This window comes from Akebia trifoliata, chromosome 2, assembly GCF_017979445.1.
Source record: "Akebia trifoliata isolate Shusen 1 chromosome 2, ASM1797944v1, whole genome shotgun sequence".
Taxonomy (NCBI): Eukaryota; Viridiplantae; Streptophyta; class Magnoliopsida; order Ranunculales; family Lardizabalaceae; genus Akebia; species Akebia trifoliata.
The window spans coordinates 25,475,312-25,503,248 of record NC_141376.1 but is presented as its reverse complement, the minus strand read 5'-3'; the positions used below and the strand labels follow the sequence as shown (position 1 = coordinate 25,503,248).

The window sequence follows — 27,937 nt, the reverse complement described above, 5'->3', positions numbered from 1 at the left end:
GGGCGAACTTGTTGGAGAAGATGAGAAACGTAAAACGTTTCTCGTTTCTTGTAACGTGAGGGACAATCGATCGATCAGGTTGAAGGCGATGAAGTTGAGAGAGGCGAAAGGGTTGATAATCGATCGGCTTGAAGAAGACGAAGAGGATCAGTTCGATTCTCTTTCGATTTAGGTTAAAATCAGTTCGGAAATTTTATTAAAGGTAAGGGGTATTTCGGTATTTTCACTTAAATTATATTTCGGTAATTAGCTCCGCGCGAGAGCCCAACTTAGAAGCGAGCACGGGACGACTCTTAAAATGAGCCATTTTTTGGCTTTTTTTTTAATCGGTTAGCGTTAAAAAAGCTTAAACGAACGTTGATCAACTGGCTTCTTCGGCTTAAAAGTCAAAAAAGTTCAAAAAGCCAGCTTTTGAAGCCCAAACGAACAGGGTCTTATTCGTTGATTCCTTGTATACTTTGATTCAATCAGTAAGGGATAATATTTATCTAAAAGAGATCGAATCAGATTCGTGTCTAGAAATTATTTTTCTTCTTTCATTGAATTACTCTCGATTTAAAGATCAGAATTTTCAATATTTAATTTAACATTATCAACTTTATATACAGGTTTTTAAAAGGAGCGTAAGAGTGTTTCGAACTCAAGACCTTGACTTTCAAAGGTGTGATCTTCGCTATCTCACCGATTCTTAAATGGATAGTGCATCTATTTTATTTTATTTTATTTGAGGGGTACTTTTGGTTATTTGATTTGACACAACATCGGGACTTTATTTCCTTCTTTCCATCCAATAAATGCCTCTCTCTACTGTACGGATCGCGTAAATTTGTACAATCGCAGGGGTATCATCGACACATAAACCCCGGGAGGTAGAGAGACAGACTAAAAATCTCTATTTTCCGTCTGGATGACCTAACCCTAGATTACGTTTTTCTCCTAAAATCTTTTATCTTTTTTTAGCTCAAATCGATAAATTTTCTAGGAATTTTTGGATTTCTCTTCGATTCAGATGGAGAGCGTTTTAACGCCCATGGAGAAACAGAATATGGTTTCGTCGTTCCTTGAAATCGCTGTTGGTCAATCAGCCGAGACTGCAAACCAGTTCTTACAGGTCAGTCAGATATAAATTTTCTTCAAATATAGTAATTGATTTATGTCTTATTTAGTGCATTTTTAATTTTAGTGAATGATTTTTATTAAACAAACAGATCTTTAAAATTGTTTGAGATTCTGTTCCTATCGATCTTCAAACATCGTAGATTCTTTATGTGGGAACTAACAAACTTTGGGTACACTGATGTGTACACGGATTGAGTTTGATGACTGTCACTTTTGACTCATAATTTTAAGATTCTTGGCAATGTTGCTTAATGGCGGTGCAGGGATGCTACCACTGATGTTGATAGTAGTGTTACAATGCTACTACATTATTGCACCCGTGGAAAAATATTGGAATGTTTTGGTCGACAGGTAGAGACAGTATCAGTTTTTCTCTTGATTGAAACATTGTCTTGAGACATGACTTTAAATCTTGATTACACCAAGCAATTTTTAAGAGCTTCAATGCTCTTTAATGGGAAATTAATCATATTGAAAGGATCCTTCGAAATGATTGAGGTGATTTGGGTAATAGGAATCCTTCATGATCTGATTCCACAAATCACCTAGTTGTATGAATCACGCAAATCCATTGTCCAATGGATCTCACGTGCACGAATCGACAAGCAAGTGCAAAAAAATGCTTTTGTGGTTGATTGATTCAATGTTCCAATTAGTATTTCATGAACGTTAAATCTATTGGAACATTGAATCGTCAAGCATTAAACTTGGATGATCTTTTTTGATAAGTCTTAAGCTTGGATGATCTCTGGAGAAGTATGTAGAACTCCCAAAGTCCTTAGAGAATGTTATCAAAGGATATCTTAGATTCATAGAACATTATTATTTATAGTCACCCTCAATTAAAACCCTAAATTCAATATTTAATTTGTGCTTAAGTACAAATGTGTACTCTTGGAGAAATTCAACCCACTTGGCATGACTTGGGTGGGTTAATTTCTTTTGGAAGCTAAGATATCTCAGAGTCTCGTGATCTGAGAACAAAATGAATTCTTGCGGCAATAGATAATGTCTCCAATATCTTAAGGACTAGACTACCACATAGAATTCTTTTTCATAGGTGGAGTATTTTTGTTTTGTGTCATTTAGTTTCTCGCTAAAGTATGAAATCAAGTGATTTTCCTGGGTCAAGACTTCACCAATACCTATCCCTGAAGCATCACAAGCTACTTAAAAGACTTTTGAAAAGTCAGGGAGGCGCATGATAGGAGCTTCAATTATCCTTGACTTGATCTCCTTAAATGCCTTAATTGCGGCATTCGTCCATTTGAATTCCCCTTTTTGTATGCAATCTTTAATGGGGGACATAATGGAATTGAATCTTTTGATGAACCGTCTATAAAATGTAGCTAGACCATGAAAGCTATGGACCTCATGAATGTTTTGTGGTTCATGCCATTCCATGATTTTGACTTTCTCGGAATCTGTAGATACCCCGTTAGAAGAAACTATGAAACCTAAGAAGCTAACTTGATTGGCTATGAACGGGCACTTCTTGTGGTTAACATAGAGTTGCTCTTTCCTAAGAACATTGCAGACTTGTCTCAAGTGGTATAGGATTTTTTGTTTCTTCTAAGAGGTTGTAAATCAAAATGTTGTCAAAGTAAATCACCAAGAACTTACCTATAAAGAGTCTCAACACCTGCGTCATAACCCTCATAAAGGTACTCGGGGCATTAGTTAGCCCATAGGGCATGACTAATCACTCATACAAACCATCTTTTGTTTTGAAGGTGGTTTTTAACTCATCTGTTGGACATATGCAAATTTGATGGTAACCACTTTTAAGATCTATCTTTGAAAAGATAGTGGCACCTGCCATGATATCCAACATATCGTTAAGCCTCGGTATTGGAAACCTATACTTTATGGTAATCTTGTTGATTGCCTTGCTATCCATACACATTCGGCAAGAGCCATCCATTATAGGTGAGAGGAGGGTTCGGACAACACATGGATTCATACTCTCTCTGGTGAACCCTTTTTTTAGAAGCTCATCAATTTGCTTCTTTAATTCTTCTTGCTCAGTAGTGTTCATTCTGTAGTGTAGAAAATTTGGAAGAGTCATTTCGGGGATGAGATCAATTGCATGTTTGATATCACACATTGGGGGAAGCTCTTTTGGAAGATCATCATGAAAGACACCTTGAAATTCTATAAGCATGAACTCCACTTGTTCAGGAATCTCCATAGTTGAGTCAGGGGAGGCCTCTTTTGTGAACAATGCATAGATGATAGTCTCATCCTTCATCTCTTTCTCAAACTCTTTCGCTTCTATGATGTGGAGAGATTTTGACTTTAGCCCTTGACTAACCTCCATTATGGTATTTTTGTCCTTTTCCACAGGAGATTTGGGCGGCAAAGGGTTGAGTATGATTTTCTTGTCCTCGTGAGTGAAAGAAGATGAATTGGAATGACCAAAGATGGTTACATCGTTGTCGTACAACCATGGTCTACCAAGAATGATTTTACCTACATCCATGGTATAAGCTGCATGAGGACTTGACACCACAAGGCCTTTTTGTAAGATGAAAACTGAACAAGGACTTGATACCTCTGGGAAACTGGGACAGATGATGTATCTACCCATGCGACTCTGTAAGGTTGGGGGTGGGGTACATGGGTTAAGCCTAAGCGGGATATGGTATAAGCTGATACAATGTTTGTGCAACTCCCGTTATCTATAATGACTTTACAGTTCTTTCCCCACACTTAGTGTAAGTATGGAAGATAGAAGTCTTGCGCCAATCATCTGTGATAGGACGGACCTATAGGGGCATCGGTATGCATGGTGTCCATAACCATGGCACTCGTAACATTTTTTTTTGTTGTTCCCTCACTGATGCTCACCAACTATTTCCTTTGTCATCTCTGACATTGGAAGTAGTGCATGTATGATTCCTAGGTGGCGGATTTCCTGGGTTAGGTCTAGCTCTAGGAGCATTAGGTTGAAAGCCTCGGGTACGAGGTTCATATCGATTGATTACTTGCGGTTTCAAATACCTCTCTAACACTTGACCATTCGATAGGCATGATCTAAGGTGCTATCTTTTGGAGCTGAAGGCATAAGCCCATCCTAAATCTATAGAGAGTCACACGGGGATTTCATTGACATCGCATCGCATCATGTATTCAACAAATTTTGCGAATGTATTCATTGACAATCATAGATCCTTGGCGACGGGTTTGTCATTGGTCTAGAAGTCTCTCTTGATAGGGTATGGGAAGATATTTCTCCTTGAGCTTCTATTTCATCTTTGCCTGATATACAATGTTATACTCATCATCTCTCAATTCTGCGTTCAATGTTAGTCCGATAGAGTTTGGCTTGGTCCACTAATTTCATCTTGGCAAATCTTACTCTACGATCTTTAGACATCTCATGCTACTAAAAAAAGTGGTCCATGTTTGATAATCAATCAAGAAAGGCCTTTGGGTCAAGTCGTCCATAAAAGTTTGGGGCCTCAATCTTGACACTACGCATAACTCTATCATCGGGATTATGAGGATCCCGAACCTCAACATGTCGATAAAAAAAAGGTAATCCACCTTGTTCTCCACCTTTACCTAAATTTGGACGTCTACCTTGACTTCCAATATGGATCTCAATGTCATCTAAGAAATCGGGGTTGTTTTGTAAGGCAAACTCCAAAGCGGTCAAGCAAGCATTGATATCAGTGACATTTTGAGCCACACAGTTTGAAAATGCTGCTACTGCTCGGGTAAGCTCAGTGAGATCCATCTCGAGGTGGTCACCCTTAATACTACGAGTGGACATATGCACTTAAGATTATGGTTTTCTAGAAGTTAATGCAATGCACAATGTAATCTATATGAATGCTAATCTAAATGCTTGATGACAAAAATTCTAAGCTAAACCTAGGCTCTGATACCAAAGTTGACGCACGACCATGAATGTTATCTTATGATGATGAATCTGAGATCAGACTTAATTACTATAAGTAATGTAAACATAAATCGTGAGCTCATACATTCATAGATATGTAAGAGAATCCAAGCGATAATAAAATAATCTTGAGGTTGGTTACAATTTCACAATAATGGCAATTCAAGTACTAATAATAGGTTTCAATGGAAGATAACTCTTCTTTTAGCCTAGGGTTTCAGTTAGATGCTCAAAATAAATTTCATAGTTCAATTTCAATTAAAAAAAAAAAAAAAAAAAAAAACGAAATAAGTAGTACTAATTTTTTGGATAACAAATTAAAAAAAAGGGTTTGGAGAAGTTGTAGGCTAAAAACGGAAGGTGATTAGGTTTTGGGTGGTTGTTAAGGTGGTTTGAAGCCATGCGGTTTGAGTAGGGAAGTGTTAGGTTGGGTTTTTATGGGTATTAGGGTTAGGCTTCAATGGATGAAGGAATTTTGATGAAGTTTTGGGTTATAGAATGGATTGGCTAGGGTTGTCAAAATAGAAAATTAAAAAAAGAAAGTGAGAAAGAAGATGTTAAGAAAATAATAAATACGTATCTTGATAGAGAAAATGAATGTTTTTTTGGACTCACTCCAAAATGGTCTCACACTACACCCATTGTTGGGAAGATCAAAGCTCAAATTTTATTTTTATTCATCATTGAAGAAAATTACAACAATAAACAAGTATTTATAATGTTCTCTAAACCCTAAATCTAATCTCAATCATCCAACAAATATAGTAAGATCTAATGGTTGTAAATAAAATTTAAACAACTTAAATAAAATAAAATACCATCTATGTCCCAATCTTGTAACTATATTTCCCTGGAATTTTCAGCATATGAAAACTCATTATAAAGTTACCAAATTGCCCTTAAGCACCTATGCTAACACCATATGCAAATAAAACAAGAAAATAACCCAAAATACTCATCCTAAACCCTAAAATACTCTCCTAAACATAAACTAAATAAAAACATGAAATATGATGACCCAGTGAGAATGATCTAAGTTCTTTTCCTCCTTTGGAATAGTTTGAAGGGTATGCTCGTGATGTCCTTATCACCACTTCATTTGATCAACAAGTATGATCGATTGATTGAAATTCATCTAAATTTAATAATTGTCTTGAGTTTTTTTAGACACTTTTTGATCCAAATTAATCTAATCCACCTAGGATTATTTAAAGGTATCTAAGTCAATTACCACCTTATGATGGTGTGATACAAATGGCTTGAACAGTTTGTTATTAGTCTTCAATCAATGACTGAAGTAACTGAGACAGATACACACGCATACATGGCCAATCACAAAACTTGCCAATTACAAATTTGGACTTAACAATATTTAGAGGATTGGGGACAAATCTTGGGAAAATATGGGGATGGCTTAGTAGGGTAGGGTTAGGGAAAAACATCTCTAAGTGAATTTGGGGAGTGGAAGGTTCTTCCCCAAATATGCTTTAAGTAAGTTCTTGTACTATGAATGATCATTTGAAAATGGGGGTTAAGTTAAAAAAAAATGGAAATAGAATTTAAGAATTCATGTTTTTGTATGAGTGACGGAGAATCTGTGGATCATACTCTTGTTCATTGTTTTTTCTCTCGGGGTATTTGGTCTTTTTCTCTCTCATTGTTTTATATGAGTTGTGTTTTTCCTAAAACTTTCCACATGTTGATAGAAAGTTGGACTTTAAATATTTTCTTGCATAGAAAAAGGTTCCTGGGGGCTATTGGCCATTGCTTGGGGTCTTTGGAAAGAGAGAAATAATAGGGTGTTCCAAGTAGGGGTGCAACTCAATTCGGTTTGTGGCTAAATCAGAACTGAACCAACACAGGTTGGTTCCACTAACTTAGAACCAGAACCGAAATGCCAATAGAACCAAACCAACCCAAACCAAACTAAGGTCGGCTCGGTTCTGTGGGTTACCAATATCCTATAAACTTAGTTGGAAACGTCATATTTTTAATATAAAAAAATTGTATAATAAATCATTAATCTATTTATAAAAATAAAATCATTAATTTATTCTTAAAGAAATCATTCATCTATGTCCTAACTCCTAAAATAATTCATATAATTGAATAAATTTATTTATTTATTTGTAAGGTTTGGTTCTCGGTTTGGTTTGGTTCTATAGAAGCCTTGAACCAGGACCTAACCAAATTGATCGGTTCTCCATTTTCTAAACCCAGAACCGAACTGCAACTTGTTCCAAACAGAACCAAACCAACTCAAAGCTATCGGTTTGGTTCGGTTCTCGGTTTGAACCGGACCAAGTTGCACCCCTATGGAGATCTTGGGGTTGATGTTTCTTTGGGCAAAGTTAAATAAGGACTTCATTGGAGTTTCTTTTGAGGACTTTATTTTTAGATGGGATCAACTGTGTACCTTATAGCATAGCTCTTTGTTGGCTTTGTCTGTTTTCTTTTTCTGCCTTTTAGCTTCTTTTATGGGGCCATCTCAGCCTCCTTTATTTTATCCTTTTGATATTTATAAAATTTTTATACTTATCATAAAAAAGAATTCTTGTTTTTGTGGCTTATCGAGGCATAAGCCTCAAGGTAGAGGCACTACCCTTGTCTGATAAAGGTATAAACTTCTTATATTTTAAGTTAGGCTTAAGCTTCAAGGAAAATTTTTGATTCTTTGCTCTGAGGTGTTAAGGCATTTTTCTTGAGATGAGAGCCTTTTAAAATAATGGCTATGGCCTATCCTAGGGTTGGTAACTTGGTATCATGGGCAATCAAAGTGGATGAATAGGTGCGATATACAAGCATCTGCCACAGGGACAAATCCTCTTAGGTTGAATTTTTTTTTAATTATCTTTTATGTATTTTTTTCCCTTACTTGCTTAATAGGTAAAAGGAACAATTTATTTTTCTTATTGGTTCTTGAATGTACTGCTATAATAATTTTCATTATTCTAAAACTTCATGATGGAATGGGTTGGTGATAGGCGACAAGTTGGAAGCTTGAAGAAGCCATTCAGTTGTTCTATGTTGGGAATGAAGCTGGAGGTTTAGCATCATCTTCTTACTCTCCACAAGTAGATGCTCCAGCATTGCCTACTCAAAAGTCAGGGTAAGTCTAAGAAAATGTTGGCTTTTGAAATGTTTCTTAAATTATTTTTGACAACCCAATTAAAGATTAAAACACACTTTTCAAACATTACAAAGGTTTGGCTCAAATTATAATCTCAACATTCTAAAACATTATAACACTTGTTCAAACAATTTCAGTAGTTGTTTACAATTATGATTAGGCTCATATGAAATGTTAAACCCAAAAAGCAGAAATCTAGCAAAAAGACAAGAGAGAGCTTCTATTGGCACCCCAACTTGTATTCATTCTCTATCATTCATTTATTTTCTTTATTTTTAATTGGGGTGTAATAAGTAAAAGTTGGGTGCCAGTAGCAGCTCTCTCATAATATCAGCTAACCATCTGTTGGTCGTTTAGGCGTACCCAGGCGTTGATGCTTTGTTTAAGGCATTGCATGCAACTTAATATAGTATGTCTTCTATACACAAGTGAACCTCTTATAAACTGAATTATAAATGGTCCTAATAGATTATTTTTAATCGATTTGTCTACTTCATTCATGTTTTGAGCCTTGATTAACAGGTTTTGAAGGCCTAGTTGCTAAGGTAACCTTCTTATTTTTCTATGCTAAGGGGGACTATGTGCAATACAAAAATAATCATCTCTCCATCTGTTTGTTTATAGTAGAGGGGCTATCTGTGTAGTGCAGAAGCAATCCACTCTCCCTAGCTCCTCTCTTATTCTCTTGTTTCTGTTCTTGGGATAAGGTCTGTTTCAGTAACACTAAAATAATCCTCCACAACCCCCATCCCTCTCTTCCTCTACTTTAGTTTCTCTTATTCTTCTGGTTCTTCTGGCTTCTTTCAATTTGTTTTCCTTGGAGAGGGATATTATATAACTAAAGAACAATTGCCACTCAATCTCTTTCTTGCTTTAGGAAGAAAGATGTATCTGTAGAACATAGAATCATTCCTATCTTGCTGTTCCCTTTCCTTTTGTAATTCTATTTTTTTTTGTTTTTTGGTATCATCCTCTCTTTATTGGTTTCTGTTCGTCGTCTACAAAAAAGAATGACAATAGGTATTTACATCTTTTTTTTTTTTGATAGGTAAAGATGGGCTAGCGGTTAGCATAAGAAGTAACATAAATGATAATCTTTTTTTTTGTTACATATATATGCCTATGTGATTTATTACTTTTTCTATTTTATTTGGCATGTTATTGTTATTCTTTAATTCTCAAGAAATAAGTTTACGAATAAACAAATAAATTTTTTACTTGGGCTTCACCTCATTATCTCCTCACCTGACGGACCCATATTAACTATGTGTTGTCTAGTGCTTTTGACTACAATTTTTGTTTTCTTTCTAAAATTAGCTTCTCTACCTTAATTTAGTGAACAGGAAGAGGAAACTAGAATCGAAGATGTCGGACAAGATGATGGAAGTGAAGAAGTACGGGCTCCTTTACCAGTGAAAAGAGAGGCTTTATACGATGATGCTCTGTTATATAGGTGTGGTTCAGTCCTTTATGTGGCATATCATTTGAATTATGAGGGATCCATAGATTTTAAAGCTCAGTCAGCAATTGGTTGCTTGTATTGTTCTTTGTTTTTAATGGGTTGTTTATTTTTTCTTCTGTTGGTTTCATGAGAATTTGTAGATTATACATCGTTGACAGTATTGGCTTGTTGGAAAGTATATCTAGTTATGGTCTAGGTTTTAATTCATCTTTGATATATTCTGAGAACTATATTTGTTGACTTGGCAATCACTTCCCATCCTTCATGAAAATACAGTATTAATGACTTGTTATGGTTCACATTCTTTAAATTATAGCTGCCTAACATGCACATCTGTGTTCTAGTGGTAGTAGACTCTTTTGTTAATTGTCATGTCTTTGTTTTTTTTCCTTGTTTATCATCGTGTCACTAAATGGTGCACTCTCTTTATCTTTATTTCACTGTAGAGCCTCAAGAATGGGATATCCATCAAATGAAGCAAGCTCTTTGGTTGCATTTCGTAATTTTGACGAGGAGATGAAACGTCCTGGAATTTGGGAGTCTGAGCAAAATGTCGCATCTACAACAGACAATTCGCGAGATAATCTTGCTTCCCTGTATCGTCCCCCGTTTGCCTTGATGCATCATGGACCCTTTGAAAAGGTAAGGGGTATTTCATTTAAATAAACCTTCCGTGAGCACATGGTTGCCTTTTCAACTATCAATTGTGGTTATAGTTCTTTATGGTTTTATGTGACCATGCTTTGAGATATCTTCATCAGGATTGGATACGATATCGGTGTTGAATGTAAGAGTATTTCAAGGGAAGGAGCAATCACTTAGGAGATAGCTACTGACTTTTTAGGGTTATTGTGTGTGTGTGTGTGTGTGTTTGTTGCAAGTTGTTTTATGAGTTCAAACTTGCATCTTTTGGATATATACTGTTTAAGAGGCATCTTATGTGTTGTTTGGGTTGAGGTCAGAATTGGTTGGTTTCCTTGTATCTAGGTGGTCCACTTGACCTCCTTTTCAAAGTTAATAAATTTATACTTTTCAAAGAAAAAAAATTGAAGATTGATAACAACTCTAGTTTGAAGGAACATTCAAATTGAAGGTTTTGTTAGAGTGAGAGTAAGACCAAGAAAGACATGGATTGAGGTACTGAGAAGTGTTTGATCATGTCTATGAAGACCAACAACAGCCTTTGTTAGAAGGAATGTGCAAATCGAAGATTCTCACATAGCAGAGGAAGACCAAAAAAGACAGATTTAGGTAGTGAGAGTGGATACGAGCACATTGGACTCAATAGAAGAGATGCCTTTAGACAGAACTGAACATATTAGTTAAAGTTGATATGGCTGGCCTTGGACCTGCAGTTCGGTTGACTTATTGCAATTCAACTTGGAGGCCGTGGGTTCAAGTCCAGTTTTTATTTTTTTATTTTTTATATTCAACAAGCAATAGAGTGACACCTATTAACAGTAGTGAACACGAATATTGTCATACCAATAAAATAATAATTTTTTTCATTACTTCTGTTTTCGAATAGAATATACTTTCTGTGCTGAGATTCCATTTTTTTTCCCACTAAAAACTAGTCTATCCTTCCAAGTCAATGTAAACATTTCTCTATATTTGCATAAAGCATCTGTCCTATGGTTTATATTACCAAAATTAGAAGAATTGTGAGATAATTTGAAGATATGAAAAGGGAAAGGATGTGCCGTTTTTGGAAGTCTGTTACAAGTAGTTGTTGTTGTAGACTCTTATCGATTTCACCCACAAATCTTTGCCCCTTTTTTTATAAAATTGATCTAGGTATAAACGGTTTTTCAATTGATTCATTTAATGAAATTAAAAATGTGGGTCATGGATCAATTTGAGGGGTTTCCTTCGCCCATTTCTTTCTTTCTTTCCTTTTTGTTTGTTTGTTTGTTTTTTGTGTTTGTGTTTTTTTGTTTTTTGGCTATTTGATTCCAATACTTTGTTACTTATCATACTACGCACAAATGTAGGCAAAGCAAGCAGCTTCAGTCCAAGACAGGTGGCTTCTAGTGAACTTGCAGTCCACCAAGGAATTCAGCTCTCATATGGTAGTATTTTTGTGCCTTTCCAATTAGTTTGAACTTTTTTGTTATTTGTGGGAGTTTGGCTCAATTTTTATTTTTCCATGTGAAGCTTAACCGGGATACATGGTCAAACGAAGCTGTGGCTCAAACTATCAGTAGTACTTTCATCTTTTGGCAGGTTTGTAGTGTGACCTTTTGTAATGATGCCTTGGTTATTTTCATTATTGTATTTTTGAACCTTCCATTTAGCACTTTAACTTGTTTTTATTATTTAAGTTTGTACCTTTTTTTTATGTGTGTACTATGATTTCCATTGCAATCCAGCACCTTGGATTCAGTGCATGTAATGCTTTTTCATAAATTTTGATTACAGAAATGAATGTTTTTTAATGCCTGTATTAGGGATTATTTTTGCACTAAGAGAAAATTTGGGCAATCAGTTACTGGAGACAGTTCATTGTTGCCTTGTCATCTAATATGGATACAGGTTCGTAACACAAGAAAACACTTATTAGTGTTTATGGTGAGGAACAGCTATTAGTGTTTATAGTTCGTAATCACCATCGCCATTATCCTCATCAACTTCATATGTTTTGTCCCAACTAATTAGGGTCATCACAAATCCTATTTCTCCATTGAACTCTATCTAGGGCTATCTCTTTTGTCAAGGCATGTGTCTCCAAATCATTTTTTTACTACCTTAATCTACGTCATTTTCGACCCTCATCTTGCCTTTTGGTGTGTTTAACATGAGCCAAAGTACTCTTTAGTGGTGTCATTGGTAATCGTACGTGCCCAAACCATTTCAGTTACCCCTTTATGGTTGTCTAATAATGCAATGCCTAGTATTATTTTAAATGCATACAATAATATTGAGGACTAAAGTGACTTATTTAAATAAATTTCTTAGATTTGCATGTTTAATATATACATTATATATATATGGAAATGTTTGGCACCCTATGTTTTGCCCTACATATTTTGTCTTACATGGGTTATAAGTTTTGTAATGGGTTGATTTTTTGTGAGGATGGTTTCTATGATGAGTAGATCATCCTCACCAAAAACCAGTCCATTCCAAAACTTCTAGCCCCATGTTTACAAGTTGAATGATTGTGGACCGTCCATTTTTTCGAAACCATTTTTGATGGGGTTAGAAGTTTTCGAATTAGCTGATTTTTGGTGAGGATGATCAAAAACTTCTAACCCATGTAGGAAAAGACACGAATGGCAAAACATAGGGTGCCGACCATATATATATATATATATATATATATATTGTATCGTAGATTCGTAATCATCCTCATCCTTTTTTTTCCTGATTAGTTCCTCATCATCATCATCATAATCCAAGCTTTATCCCAAAATTTTTAGTCAGCTGAATGAATCTCACTCCTCCCTCTAACTAATTTAAACCAACATTCTATGTTAATATGATCTACTCTTTTACTACCACAACCCAAACATCCTTTTTGGTAATTTTCTTACCCTTTTAAAACTTTCATTTTTCATGTTCCTTGTAACGAGGGCTATTATCAATCATTGTTTGCACATAACCAGACATCTCTATCTACTTTCCCTTAATTTATCATCGTTGAATTTGTTGTTTCATTACCAAGCATTCAAATCTATAAAGCATGCCTAGTTTTACTATATTATTTTAAAAAAATTCTTGTAGTTTATTTAAGATGAATTGGTCTCATAGAATTCCTATAATTGGATGGGAAATGTCACACCCCCAAATCCAACACGAATCCCAAGGATTCATCTGCTAGTTCTCAAGGCATGATTATCTACCCAATCCATGATGACATATATAATAGACAATAATTTGTTCAATTGTTATTACGTAGTGGAAATAATACTAATAACCAATAATCAGAGTTGCGAAGTTAACATCAATCATAATTCAGATCCATAAATAAACCTCAAAGACATAATCTTCCAAACTATATAGGGACATAAAAATTAATTATATTGAATATGACGACACACAATGCCTAGACATGAAGTTTCTCCAAAACATAATAGAAAACAAATCCTAATCTTTAATAAGTCTCAAACTGCAGGAGGTTGTTGCTCGTCAATATGATCCTCCTTATCGACCTCTTCATAATACTCTTTTTCATACATTGGCTCTTCTATAGCCTAGTAATCTAAAATGGTGAATGGAAGGGTGAGTAATGGGGAGTTACTCAGCCGGAAATATACCGTTCTAACATCTAGTCACAATATGCAATGATAAATCATGTTGAACATTTAAATAAATACAAGGCTTATCATAACATAGCATTCAAATAAAGACTAAATGCAAAGAAGAAACATTTGTAATAGTCATCGATTTGTCATTTCTATCATGCTTCAGAATTTTTAAAGTAAAATATTTGTCTATCATCACATGATAAATTAAACATACATAATATAAACACGGTGTTGTAATCGATAAGAGAGTTGAGGAACACATTGATATAACCGACTCAGTTATGAAAAATCGATATCCTAATACTTAACCTCCGGTGTGGAATGCCACCGTTCTTATCTAATTTTGTGGCCGATCTAGCATACTATAATTGGGTGACTATTTGTCCAGTTCAGATTAGTTGTTGACTAAGAACCAAATACTGAGTCTAACTAACGGTGAGATTGACCGTTTGACGACTACAAACTCTTAGTAATGACAAACTAGCCAGAAGAGATTCGTGTCTAAACCTATCAAGAGGCAATACGCGTGAACCTCGACTATCTTTGCACTATACAAAGATGATCGTCTTTACATGCAAAAGTTCATCAGGAAAGAAGAGAAACTCCCAGATCTCACAGGTTGTACTACTTTCCAAAGTATCCCATACTACTAAGGAGTAGAGGACTAACAAGTGTTTCTGAAAATATAGCAACGCATCACTCTTTCTAGGTTTTATACGATCTGTTTTTTATAAGCAAAATAGTTTTGTTTGAGTACATATATATCAAATTACATTCTTTTTAGAAATATTTGAGATTCTATAATATCAACTAAATCCATATGATGGTCTTCATTGAGTAGAAAAGGCTTGTAAAACACGATAAAACAATAAATAGTTAAAGCTGTGAAAATTTGGCCAAGTGTTGAAAATTTGATTTTTCAGAGTTCTTCAAACATAAGACGGATTTTTGGAAATGGAAGTCTTAATTACGAGATTTGATGTCATATAATTTTTGGAGCTTAATTCGAACAAAAAACTTAGATTTTGATCTTTTGAGATTTTGATTTTTAAATCATTTCCAATGTTTCCAAATGGGGGGTATTCCTTTATTTTCATTAAATAACTTAAAGCTAAATGTTTTTAATGAAAATAAGTTGCTAGATGTGTTCGATATTATGTTGGAATGTGTTTGACATTGTGTTGAAAACGTGTTTGGCATAAAAAAATAACGATTTCGTCATATGGCGATTTTGACATAGGTTTTGAGAAAATAACGATTTTGACTTAGTGATTTTGAAATTGCTATTCTAGTGACCAGACCATTATAGTGGTTTCCAAATTGTTATAATAGTGGTCCAAGGGGTGAAACTTGCATTTTTCAGGATTTCCTCAGGTTTTTTTTAAAAACTTTGCCAAAACTTGTTTTATCCATTTTCTTTCTGAAAACTTGTAAGGAAATATAAAAACAACTCATTTAACATAAAAGGAAGCAAATTTATTGAATCAAATACCTAAACATGCATGATTTATAAAGTGAACCAACCCTAAATAAGAAATCCAACCAAAATAATTTTGATAAATCTATGTTTCTTCAAAACCTAGCAACTAAAAGGTAGTAGGGAAGATTTCCTACATGTTTTCCTTCTTTTACGGTACGTTTTCATCAATATCAACTCCCAACAATGCTCCTTGCTCGAAACCTGAAACTCAGATTTTGTTCCTAACGAAATCTCCCCGGTTTAAATCGATGATCTTGACGAGGTGAAGTTTTTTCTCTTCTTTGCAAACTCTGAATCTCGCTCTAGGGTACTCAAATTATGACTTGAAGGTCTAGGGTTTTGGGTGTTCTACGTTGGAGAAGAAAGACGAAGAAGAAAGAGAAAATCTGGTTTTCTCTATCAAATTTGGCATTTATAAGATATCAAGGATGTAATGGCAATATATGTAATTATTTTCTTTTGTTAATAACTTAACGCTCGAGACTCCGATTTACGCAAACTTATAATCCATTTTGGATTATTTTTTGATACGAATCTAATTGTGTACTCATATTTTTTTAAAATCTCTTTTATAAGAAGCTCATAGTTTGGTTAACCACTTATGCATGTTTATCGAGGCACTTGCTAATTTCTATTAACTCTTCTCTCCCAATATTTTTGTAAAATCATTTCTAAATATTTATTACAAATTCTTAGAGATACACATGGTATAACAATCAACCACCTCGAGATACGAAATATATTTTAAGACATTATAAGATATATCCCCTTAAGCTTTTATTTATTTTTTTTCTTTTAAATATTTCTTGTGTTAGATGTCCTTCTCATTCTTCTTTATTTATACATTGTAGTGATTGTAGCACTCCTATCTTAAAAATAAGTGTGGCGTTATTAATGAGATGCTGACCATTGGTTAATGAAATAATAATATTTTTTCATTAAGATTCTTAACTACGAGGTGTTCACTAAATTATTATTATTATTATTATTTTTTGATAGATAAAGGGTAAATACAACAAACAAAAAGGTAAGGTCTAGGTGACCAACCCAGAATAAAGAAAACAAAAAACAGAAAAAACAAAGAGCCAAGGCTCTGAAATACTATAGACGTTTTCCCATCAGACTAGGAAATCCTCAAAGAAGACCCCTTTGAACTCTTTGAAGATTTTGCACCAATAAAATAAATGCCCAAGAATTGAAATGTTGATCTCTTGGTTAGAAGGTGCCCTTCTTTAGAAGGTTCTAGTTCTTTCCTTCCAAATACCTCAAGTAATTACAAATGGAGTAAGACTCCAAATCAACCTTTTTGAAAAGCAAAAGCTCGCCCACAATTGAAGCCATTCTCCAAAACCCCCTCTTAGTGTACCCAACAAACAACAATCCACTCCAATCAAAGACAGATAGTGAGCCCATTTATAAAAAATAAAGGTGCACACTAGTACCATAATTACGTCGACAATTCTTTTGTTGAGCATGTTTTCCTCCAATACTCTTACCCATGTTTGTATCCCATAATCATTTCAGTAGGTTAAGCATCTCAACCATCTCCAAGATAATGGGATTATGAGAGAATTTGTGAAGTGAGAACCATAAATCGATGAGAATCTTCTTGTTGAGTCATTGACCCTACACCAAACTAATCAAAGGGAATTGTCACGTCTCAAAATCCTAACATGCATCCCCATGATTAAATGTTAGAATCTCGAGTTGTAAGACATTTCCCATGTAGTGATAAAGACATAACTCAATAATTTCAAACAATGATATTATTCTCACAATTCCCTTTATTTATGTATAACATAAGGAAATATTGGAACATACTGCTAAGAATATATTAACCTACTCTCTCAACATAAATTGGCATATCTATCGACACTAAAAACACACAAACCTACTGATCTTGAAATTACAACATCCTAAAGTTGATCATCGATCATTGGAACTTCCTAAAATTGAGATGATTGGTAGGACGAGTAGCATGGCAGTTACCTAGTTGGAAACGCTTATTACTAAATCATAGTCCTAATATGCAAGTTAATCACACAAATTCATTTGTAAACAACGTGGGTTTATTAAAACATAAATCCATTTAAAAGATTTCAATTATTGTGAAATAAAATATTGTCATAAGCATGAAATACTTAACATACAACGTCAACCCATAACATAACATACAATGATAGAGTACTATCATAGAGAGTTGAGGGCTATGACTGATGTGAACATCTCAGTCAATAAATGACTGATCTAATACTTCACTGGTGTGGAACCCTATCATTAGTTCCTGATTCTATAGCCAGCTTCTACCATTCTTGGGTTACTAATTTCTTGGTTTAGGTTGGCTATTGACCAAGGCCTAAAGAAATGGGCCAATTAAGTGGGTCATTCTTTCTTGACTAGTATAGACTATTAATAGTCATTGACTAGTCATCTTTGTCTATGCCAATGGCGTGCATGTAATCCTCGGTAAAGCTCTTATCATTTATACAACTATCTTTACATCTTATTTTCCATTAAAGATAGAACGGAAATTTCCGGATTCCTATTGTGATGTTAAGTTCTTATGCATCCCATACTGCATAAGAAATCGGACATCGCAATTGTTATCCTAGAATAACGTGTCGCTTCAGAAGTTACACAACACATTATTCTTTGTAGGTTTTCACAGTTTCTTTAGTAGATCACTAATATAATATAGAAGTAAAATTTTCTTTTTCATTTTTTCAAAACATGAAAACTTCCATTTTTCTTACAAAGCATAAAACTTTTTCTTTTTGAAAACATAAAACTTTTCTCTTTTTCAAAAACATTAACGAAAAATAACAGCCAAGTATGTGAGTTGATTACCCAATCTATCACTCAACATTATATTCTCTCTTCCTTCTCTTTTTTTTTCCCCGTTTTATTTCATTTTTTTCGTGTCTTACACAGCAATGAGCCGAAGCATTTTAACTCTTTTTTTTCCCTTGTGTCTTACACGATCTTCGGATCGAAGTAGTCTCACATATCTCTCTTTCATCTCACATCTCACTTTCTTGACTTACACGACGTATGTCGAAGCATTTTACTATTGGGTACTCACTCCACATACACATTCAACTGAGAATCACGTTTTCAATAACATCACAAGTTATCACATTTCTAGTGTGACTTTACTATAAATAAATTATAATCTCTTTTAAAAATCTTTTTTTCCCATCAATCTGAAACTTTATTTTTCTTTACAAAGTTAATAAAATCATTTTTTTAAATTCACAATGAAATACAGGAACATCAAATATCTAATCTTTCATAAAATAATTCTCCTACTCAATTAATTAAAATCATTGAAAAACTTGTTACAATTTTTCATTCTAAAATTCTTTCAAAAATCCCTTTTTCTTTTCTTTTACCACAACAATATTTCTATTTTTAAATAATCATAGACTATGCTCGATTAGCTCAGAACCATGCCTTATTATTCCATTTAGTTTAATAATAAGAAAAATGATTAGTTTTCATTCAAAATCAATTTTACAATAAACACTTTTACAATTAAAACATTATGTTGCATGTTGGTTTTATGAACCAAAATCCCAAGTAACATAATTACATCGGCATATCAAAACTCTAATCTAACATGCATGAATTTGACAAAATACATATATTGACCATAAATTTTTGAAATAATTCATCATTCATTTTATAAAAAAATAATTTTTTATTAAAATGAATCTACGACTACAATTAAGAAATTGGAAGGTCCCTACCTCATTGGATTCAATTCTTAGCTTCAAACCTCGATGTCCTGAATTTTATTCAACTAGTCCAGCTTTTTATTTACTTTCACTTCTTGAAGCGATCAGCACCTAAATTAAAAGTCAAGAGACAAACAACTTTAAGAGTCGATAATGCGGAACGCAACCGATGATGATAATTACCACAATTTTATTTCGCCAGTGGCGAAATCTTTCCAATCGAGGAGAATTGATGAAGACATCAAATCTTGAGAGTAGATTTTAGATTTTATTTAGATTTCTGTTTTAAGGTTTTAATTTTATGTTTTTGGGATTTATTTTGATGTTTTATTGGCCCATAGTCCTAGTATAATATTTAGGGGCAGTTTAGTAATTTTTATTTGTCTTATATTTAAGTTTTTTAGAGTTTAAAAATTAGGGGAGAGAAAATTACGAAAATTAGGTTTATTTTTTGGTATTTTAGTTTAATTAAGATTCTTAGATTTATTTTCTTTATATAGATTGTATTAGGGTTTATTTTTATTGATAACAAAGATTTTGATGAATAAATAATGAGTTTCTTTCATGGAGTGAAGTGAGTTCTCCACCATTCTTGGTTTTTAATCCAAAAAACCCTTGGTGTGATTCCTTTCCCCATTTTTTTAACCCGTATTTTATTTATCTCTTTTCCAAATATTTAACCCTTAGTCCTTTCCTTACCCTACAGATCTTTAACCATTTTCATTGGGATTGTGGTCATCATTGAAATAAAATTTTCATTTTACCTGTTGGGTTTACCCAGTCCTAAACCAAATTCCCTAAATCCCATTTTTTATTTCTCCCCCACCGTCCTGCATCAGTTGACTCTCTCAATAGGTTTAACAAAATGGAATATGAATTAGCTATTTATATTCATAAATATTCTTCTAAAATATCCTTTTGGATCAACTAACTTAAACATCAAATCAAGCTCACGTAAAACTATGTTTCTCAACAGTTCTAAACCAACTAACAATACATGATTGGCTAAAAAACTATCCCAACACAATTATGATTAAAAATAATTAAATTTCATAAAATTTATTACGTATGTTCCTTGAGATACGTAATACATTTTAGGGCATTATAGGAATCTTTGGGAAGGTCCATATCATTTTCTTTGGAGAAATTGAAACTCATGAAGAACCTCTTATGATCTTTGTATAAGGAACTCTAATCAGAACAATCTCACTTCATAATAGTACTGGGTGGTTTAGCAGTGCAACTGGATTGACTGCCAATTAGATGTCTCCTTCATTGTGAATAGAAACTTAAAAATCAGGAAAGAAAGGAGTTGAACTAAGAAATAAGGGGCAAAAATCCGCTTAGATGTCAAAAATAGTCATCGTCATTTAAGCCTTATTATCCCAAATATTAGGGTCAACAATGAACAAAGACTACAAATGCTTGAAAGTTCACGCCAAGATTGTTTTTAACAACCCTGAAAATTCTGTTAAACAATAACGACATAGATTCTTAAAAAAAAAGATTGATATATAACTTTTCAAAAAAGAAGAAGATTGATATATGGAAGATAGAAGTTGCTAACTGAATACTGACATGGATACAAAATCATTTTCTGAAGAATCTTTCATAGAAGTCGCATAAGTAGCTTTTTTCCATCATTGATTTAATCATGAGTTAATTGTAACTTTTCAATAAGACAAGAGTCACATGACTCTTTACAAACTTCGCGATTAAATCACGAATTTCGCGATTAAATCAACTTTTTTATTAAATAGGAAAAAAAATGAAATATGACAGCGATCCACTAGTAAGAGAATATGACCTTGATAAAGAAAATGATGACCATTTTACTGATAAAGCATAAGATAAAAAGGATCCAAATGAGGATGCCATTGATTTTGATGTTTTTGACCTGTTGATGAATCCTAGCTCGGAATCATGGTTGTGATCTTTTTTATTATTCGTACGTGGTTTCTTGTTGTGGATGCATGCATGATATCAATGTGGGGTTTGGTGATTGATTATTGTAGTTTAATAAGGTATTTGATGATAATGATATAATATGAAAACACTACCTAGTAGGAACTATTAGACAGCCTTAACCCTAGCTCGATTTTTATTCAAAATTTTTTTCCTCATTTTACTAAATTTTCCTCTTTCCGATTTATTACTGAACCCCGACTTAGTGACTATGGCCCTGAATAAAACTGAGCTTTAAAAGCCTCTCATCAAGGCAAGTATAATACCCAATCCTTGGGTGAACCATGAAAATATCAAAGTGTTCTGCCCAATGGCCACAAAAGCCAATAAAACCTGGATCTTTTGGCCCCCTCAAGCCACCACTAACAATCAGATGAATTATTTTATGTTCAAACTGGTCAAGAAACTTAATGAGAGTTCGGAGTATGCTCCTCTGTTGCCACCTGAGCCTCTCTGCAAACCCTTCACCAGTGTACACCTCCACATGCTGAGCCAATACTGTGGCTTCCTTATCCGCTGAGTCTGACAAGCAACACTCATGGTAAACTGGTGTTCAGGCTCAGTAGGACTGACATGTTAATGTTTGATCGGATTTTGTACTTGGGGCTGCACTGGATGGGTCAGACCATGGGGAGGGCCATCTGTGAGATGTGCAGAGAAACTTGGCAATCAGGTTCATGGAGGACTCAAGAGTGGTCCTTCATGTTCTTCATTTCAGTTTGACTGTCATCTTCTCTAGTCCAGTGTACTTGTGTCATAACTTGTATATTGTGTGGATTCTATTGGTAAGCATTTTCCCTTTTTTTGATTTAATATGTTAATACCCAGGGGTTATCTGTACACTTCTAAGTATTTAATGTCATTGTATATTTTTTGTGCAATACCAGCTGTCTGTTTTTGAGAGCTTCTATTGGCACCCCAACTTTTACATATTACACACCCATTTCTTAAATTATTTATCACACCCCAATTAAAGATTAAAACACACTCTTCAAACATTACAAAGGTTTGGTTCAAATTATAGGCCCTGCTTGGTACACTAAAATCATTTGAATTTGCAAATGATTGGCACTGCAAATGTTTTGCAATGAATGGTTTACTATTTGCTTGATAACCATTGGAAAATCTCTTGTGAATCTTTTTTTGTGATTGGTTGATCTTTGCAATAAAAAATTTCATTTTGCAAATGATTTGAGGCACTTTTTGTGCCGCAAATCATTTGTTGAAATTTCTTAAGAATTTAGGTGATCCATGCAAATTTTTTGCAATGCAAATCATTTGCATTGTCTAACCAAGCACCAGTAAAATTGATTTCAGAAAATTATTTGAAGCATAACAAGCAGGGCCATAATCTCAACATTACAAAACATTATAACACCTGTTCAAAAAATTTCAGTAGTTGTTTACAATTATGATTCTGCTCATATAAAATCCTTAACCTCAAAAATAGAAATCTAGCAAATAAAACAAGAGTTTCTACTAGCACCCCAATTTTTTCTTATTCTCAACCATTCATTTATTTTCTTTATTTTTAATTGGGGTGTAATAAGTAAAAACTGGGGTGCCAATAACATCTCTGTTTTTTTTTTTTTCCTTCCCTTTTTTGATAGATTAATATGTTTTCCTCGCTCTTTAATGGCATAACGTTTCGTTTGTTTAAGTAATGCACTTCAGTTGATGGTATGATGCTGAGTGTTTTGTTGCACATCTGATCAGTGCTCTTCTGATTTGCTCGTGTCTCTGGCTTTCTTTGCTCATGGATGACCATAGTTTTTCGAGAGGCATATGCTTAAAATCTCTTACTTCTGTCTGTGGGCTTCTCAAAATTGTGGATGAAATGATGAATATGGAGTGGCAGCATTGTCTTGCTCAATGGATGCATGTTATATACTCTCAATTTCTATTTTCTGAGTTGGACAGAGGTGGTTCACACATGAATTAGAGGGAGAATACCAACATGAATATTGGTTTCATATCTTTTGTTTTACATGATTTTTCTCATCTTTTAATTGTATGACCTATAGGTTTATGATGATACTAGTGAAGGCAGAAAGGTCTGCACCTACTACAACTTGGATTCTATCCCTGTAGTTCTTGTCATAGACCCCATCACGGGGCAAAAAATGCGGTCATGGAGTGGTATGATTCAACCAGAGCGGTTACTGGAGGTATTAATTAGAATTCATATCTTGCTTTTCATTAGGCCATAAATCCGAATTTAGTGGGTTTGGACCTTTGGAGAGATTTGAATAAAAAAATGGATCGAATATGGTTTGATGTCCTTGATTTGAGTCGGACCAGGGTCTGATACGGATACATCCTTATATCCACCTAGATCCAAATAATATAATGTTTTGAACATTATATTTTAGGATTTTCAAAATATCCTTCTCTATCACTTCAATATAACATGAACCTTGATAAAGTAAAAGAATTATAATGGTAAAATAAAATAGTATAGCAATTAACAAAGAAGTATAGTAGAAAAAATGTTGAAAGGTCTGGAATTATCTGACCCACCAGACCTGAATCAAGCAATTCAGTTGGGTGGATCTGGATTAAGTGAAAGCAAAATAATTCAGATATGGTTTTGTCTAGTCAGATCTGAGTCAGATATGTATTCGGATCCATTTAAAAAATCAAATCTAGATATAGATATATTTGGATTCGGCCCGTATCCGACCCATTTTAAGCCCTACATTTTCATCTATCAAGCTATTCATATTATGTTTGTATCAATTCATCATGGCCTACTTTATAGTTTGAGTAGGAAAAAATGGGCTACAAAATTTGTATATAAAATTAAGTTTTGGCTAAAGGTTTGTTCTAACCTCTCTAATTATCAAAGCATTTTATGTCGTTTAGGATCTACTACCATTCATGGATGGTGGCCCCAAGAACCATCATGTGGCTCTTCCTCATAAACGTCCAAGAGAAAGTCCTCAAACTCATACTCACAAAGTACAAGGTATTTAAATTCTGTCTATTTTCTTCAGTTTAACATCTGATATGCAATGCTACATGGTGGGATGGAGTTTGCTTTGACCATAAAAACAAAAGAAGTGAATCAGGATAGGTGGAAAGTGAGCCTATTTAAAAGAAGAGAGCTTCTATTGGCACTCTAACTTTTGCTAACGGCACCCCCAAGATGTGTGCTAATTCTTTGGTGATTTAAATATGAATTGGGATGGCGTTAGCAAAAGTTAGTGTGGCAATAGAATATCTCTAAAAGAATCTCTCTTGATATGTAATTTAGCCTCAGGAAAACTGAAGCAATTTTGCCTGATGTAGAAAGGATAACTAAAGAAATCTAACATCTAAATGAGCATTCATATGTCACCGATTTGGTATGCATGCCCACCAGAAGTGATATGGATTCATCCGACTGTTGCAAAGAAGAGGATATTCATGTTATTAGATTAAGTTGAATTTAGAATCCATGACAAGGGCATTACTATTTTTGTTAAACAAGTATGATCAGGTTCTTCTTTGTGGAACCCAACTCCTTATGAATGCCACATAAGAAGAAGTAAAAGATCGTAAGGGCCGATTATCCTGACCAACGTGGGACACATAATTTAAGTCCGGGTTTGTGTTTGTTATTTTTTATTCTTTATTTTTTGAGTTAAGTATGCAATGCATCACCAAGTAGATGATATGTGAACCTTTTTTTTTTTTAATCTTACTATTTATGATTTGGTCTACATCCCTTCAGATAAAAGTGCTACACTTTTTTATGTATGCTTTGTGATTAAGTTAAAATTCGTGATTTGACTATCAATTTTTTTTTTTACATTGATAAGCCTGTTTTCAATTGAAATCAGTAACTCATTGGCTGGTGGGAATTGACCCCAGGCCGATTTCAATAACGTGGAGCACAAAAAAATTATATAAATTAGAGAATACAATAGTTTTGGTATTCTTTTGCTTTTCCTCGACTTTAGAACAAAAAAAAAACAGAAACTTAGTATATTATTTTACTAAATAAATAAATTTATTCATTTTTTTTTCTTTTGCCATGTGTTTGTCTTCAAAGGATTGGATAAGCCCTTGGCACGGAGTCCTATGGACTAATTACAAGAATACCACTATTACCCAGAATATCCCTATAACATGAGGTATCAGCTGTTGAATCATCTCCTTATTGGCACCATGAACATGTGCCAAATTTAGTCTAATAATATCCTGTGTGGTTTTTTTTTTGGGGAGGGGGGGGGGGGGGGGTTTATTTCGATACTAGAGGGACCCATTCTAAAATCTCTTACCTTATCCGATGTGGACTTAAAAACTGCTTGTGCATGAACTTTGGAATGGAAGCACATGTACTTTTGGCCATTGATCTCTAATTCTACGAACACTTCTCCAGTTTTCTTTGAATGGTCCATATCTTTTACTCAAATAATCTGCTTTTTGCTGAGGAATATCTCCACGGTGATGAGATTACTCCACTCAAGATCAGCTTGAAATGATTATCCATGTGGCTACACAAGCGCCAAATGACATTATTTTGGGGCCCAGATGAGTAAAAGGACGATTGTTGGTGAGAGAACTCATCCTCTGTACTTTCTAAAACATCTAATCCTATCATCATCGAAGCCTTGTCCTAAAAATATGGGGTCGGCTAAACTTCTCATCTTATCAAGTGTAGTTTTGAAATGCACGTTCCATAATTTTTCGAATTGTAGTACACTTCGGGGCTAGAACAAATGTCTGAATGGCTTACTTTTGGTAAGGAATCCAGAATCTTAAGGGAGATAAATGTAAGGTCTTGATTTCGATGGGTTATTATGCAGCAGCAGATGAAACTACCGAAGAAGATGACGAGTTGCAGTTGGCGTTGGCAGCTTCTATGGAGACCACAAAAGATCCCATTAATCCAACAACAACTACCGATAAAACTGAACCCAACATTGATAAAGAGGCAGAAATGAGTTCAAGTAAGAAACCTACATATCCGCCTCTTCCTGACGAACCAAAGGTCGACAGAAACCTCCTCTGCAGGGTTGGGGTCCGTCTTCCTGATGGACGTAGGCTTCAGCGGAATTTTCTCCGGACAGATCCAATACAAGTATGTTTTATTATTATTTTTTTCTTGCAAGCATATAACTTCTCATATAGAAATCTTTTCTTGGGAAAACGATCTCAGAACAATGTATTTCCTTCCTGAAGAAATGTTTGATTTATACCTATAAGTAAATGTCAAAAAGAAAGTAGTTTTTAGTTTCAGCTATTGGGTAGCTTGCCCTAGGTAGGGCATAAAATGGGTCGGATTTTATACAAAATCCAAGAGATCCCAATCGAATTTAGTAGACCCAAATAAAAAAAAATGGGTCGAATATGGGTTGATGTCCCTTGATCTGAGTTGAATCTGGCTCGGATACAGATCCATCCCTATGGATGCCTAAATCCGAATGATATATTGCTTTGAAAATTATTTCAAAATAGCAATTAGAAAAGAAATATAGCACAAAAATGTTGAATGGTCCGAAATTATCCAATCCGACCAATCTGAATCAAGTAATTCGGCAGGGTCAGAGCCGGATTTGGATTTAGTGAAAACAAAATGGTTTAGATCTGGATGTACTCAGATCTGGACCGAACCCAACCCATTTTAATGTGTGCTGCTTGGTGGTTTTGCAGTTGCTTTGGTCCTTCTGTAGCTCTCATCTTGAGGAAGCAGAGTCGAGGCCATTTCGACTAACCCAAGCTATACCAGGGGCATCAAAATGTCTGGATTATGAGATCAAGCTAACCTTTGAAGAATCTGGGCTCGCGAATTCCATGATCTCTGTTACTTGGGAATGATTACAAGCTTCTTCATCTTTGACTTGTTGAATCTGCAGGGAAAGAGTTTTGGTCTCACACTGCTTATTTATCTCCTCTTGGTTGGTTTGTTTTATTTTTTCATCTAAGTTGGAAGTCTGGGATTTGGTGGAATGAATGAATTTCTGTTTAATGTAATATGTATATACTACTCTATCTATATATACACCAACTCTTGTTGGAGTGTCTGTCTGTGTCTGTGTCTGTTTGCTTTCAACAGCCTCTCTTTGACTTAATTGGCTGAACATTGCATTTAAGTATCAGACTTTGTAAAGTGAACTTCGGCAAATTATAAAAAAAATTAGGTGATTTAGACTTACTTCTCTACGTTTTGCTAAATTTCAGAGATGGTCATCTCTGAAATTGACCATGTTTTGCTAAATTTAGACTTACCTATGTTTTGAAATTGATGACATGCTTTTCTTGACCTAGGTTTTGTCCAAGGGACTTAACATAAAAATTACCAAAATGTCCTTACCTTCAACCGTTAATTGAAACACCTTGATTTGTTTTTCCCTAGCAAATCTGTAATCTTCAAAGCTGTTAACCAAAAAATCATGGGTTTTCTGCCAAAAATCAGTCAACTTAAATGCCTTTCAACCTCTGAGAAGTTATTCATTCATCCTCTTCCTTCAGAATAAAAATCTCTCTTTGTTCTTGAGGTTAAGTGCAAAATGTTTATTTGAGGGATAAAATCAAGTCGTTATCTTTTAGGTTGAAGTTGAGGGCATTTAGGTTAGTTACTCTACAATATGAGAGAATACCTAAGTGAAAGAGGGGAATGTAGGTCTCCCGTAATGTTGACCAAAAAAATATTATGGTTTTTCTCATATCATGAGATTCACTGTTGTTTTCTTTAATAATTTTTGTTTGTTTTTTTTTCTTCTTCAGAGAAAAGTGGATGCTCATCTGTCATTGTTTATATTTATGTAAAAAAACAGAGTTTTGAACTAAACCGGTGGTCCAAACAGGTCCAACATAACCACCAAGGGGGTGGCTGAATGGTAGTAACTTGGGGTCAAGGAATCTGCTCTTTCTATGGTCTCAAGTTCAAATCCCACTAC

General features: G+C 34.4%; 1 protein-coding gene across 3 annotated transcripts; it reads left to right on the top strand.

Moving 5' to 3' along the window:
• The first annotated feature begins 788 nt into the window (after nt 1–788).
• On the top strand, nt 789–27,192 carry LOC147409977 (plant UBX domain-containing protein 7-like). 3 transcript variants are annotated; one of them, XM_086432158.1, is made up of 10 exons: nt 789–1,111; nt 8,011–8,135; nt 9,493–9,609; nt 10,065–10,260; nt 11,613–11,690; nt 11,776–11,844; nt 23,075–23,218; nt 23,916–24,018; nt 25,841–26,118; nt 26,691–27,192. In XM_086432158.1, the coding sequence occupies exons 1-10, from the start codon at nt 1,010–1,012 to the stop codon at nt 26,853–26,855; spliced, it is 1,377 nt and encodes a 458-aa protein (XP_086288284.1). In that variant the 5' UTR covers nt 789–1,009; the 3' UTR covers nt 26,856–27,192. The 3 variants fall into 3 exon arrangements, with proteins under 3 accessions (XP_086288284.1, XP_086288286.1, XP_086288285.1); XM_086432160.1 differs by having other exon boundaries at nt 791–1,111; nt 25,847–26,118; XM_086432159.1 differs by having other exon boundaries at nt 792–1,111; nt 25,844–26,118.
• Nucleotides 27,193–27,937: the final 745 nt, after the last annotated feature.

Bases quoted from the DNA above. Each gene is read 5' to 3' on its own strand.
- LOC147409977 (XM_086432158.1), top strand. From the start codon at position 1,010: ATGGAGAGCGTTTTAACGCCCATGGAGAAACAGAATATGGTTTCGTCG. The intron at 23,219-23,915 runs GTATTAATTAGA...TATGTCGTTTAG, and splicing joins AACCAGAGCGGTTACTGGAG to GATCTACTACCATTCATGGA. The intron at 26,119-26,690 runs GTATGTTTTATT...GTGGTTTTGCAG, and splicing joins TCCGGACAGATCCAATACAA to TTGCTTTGGTCCTTCTGTAG.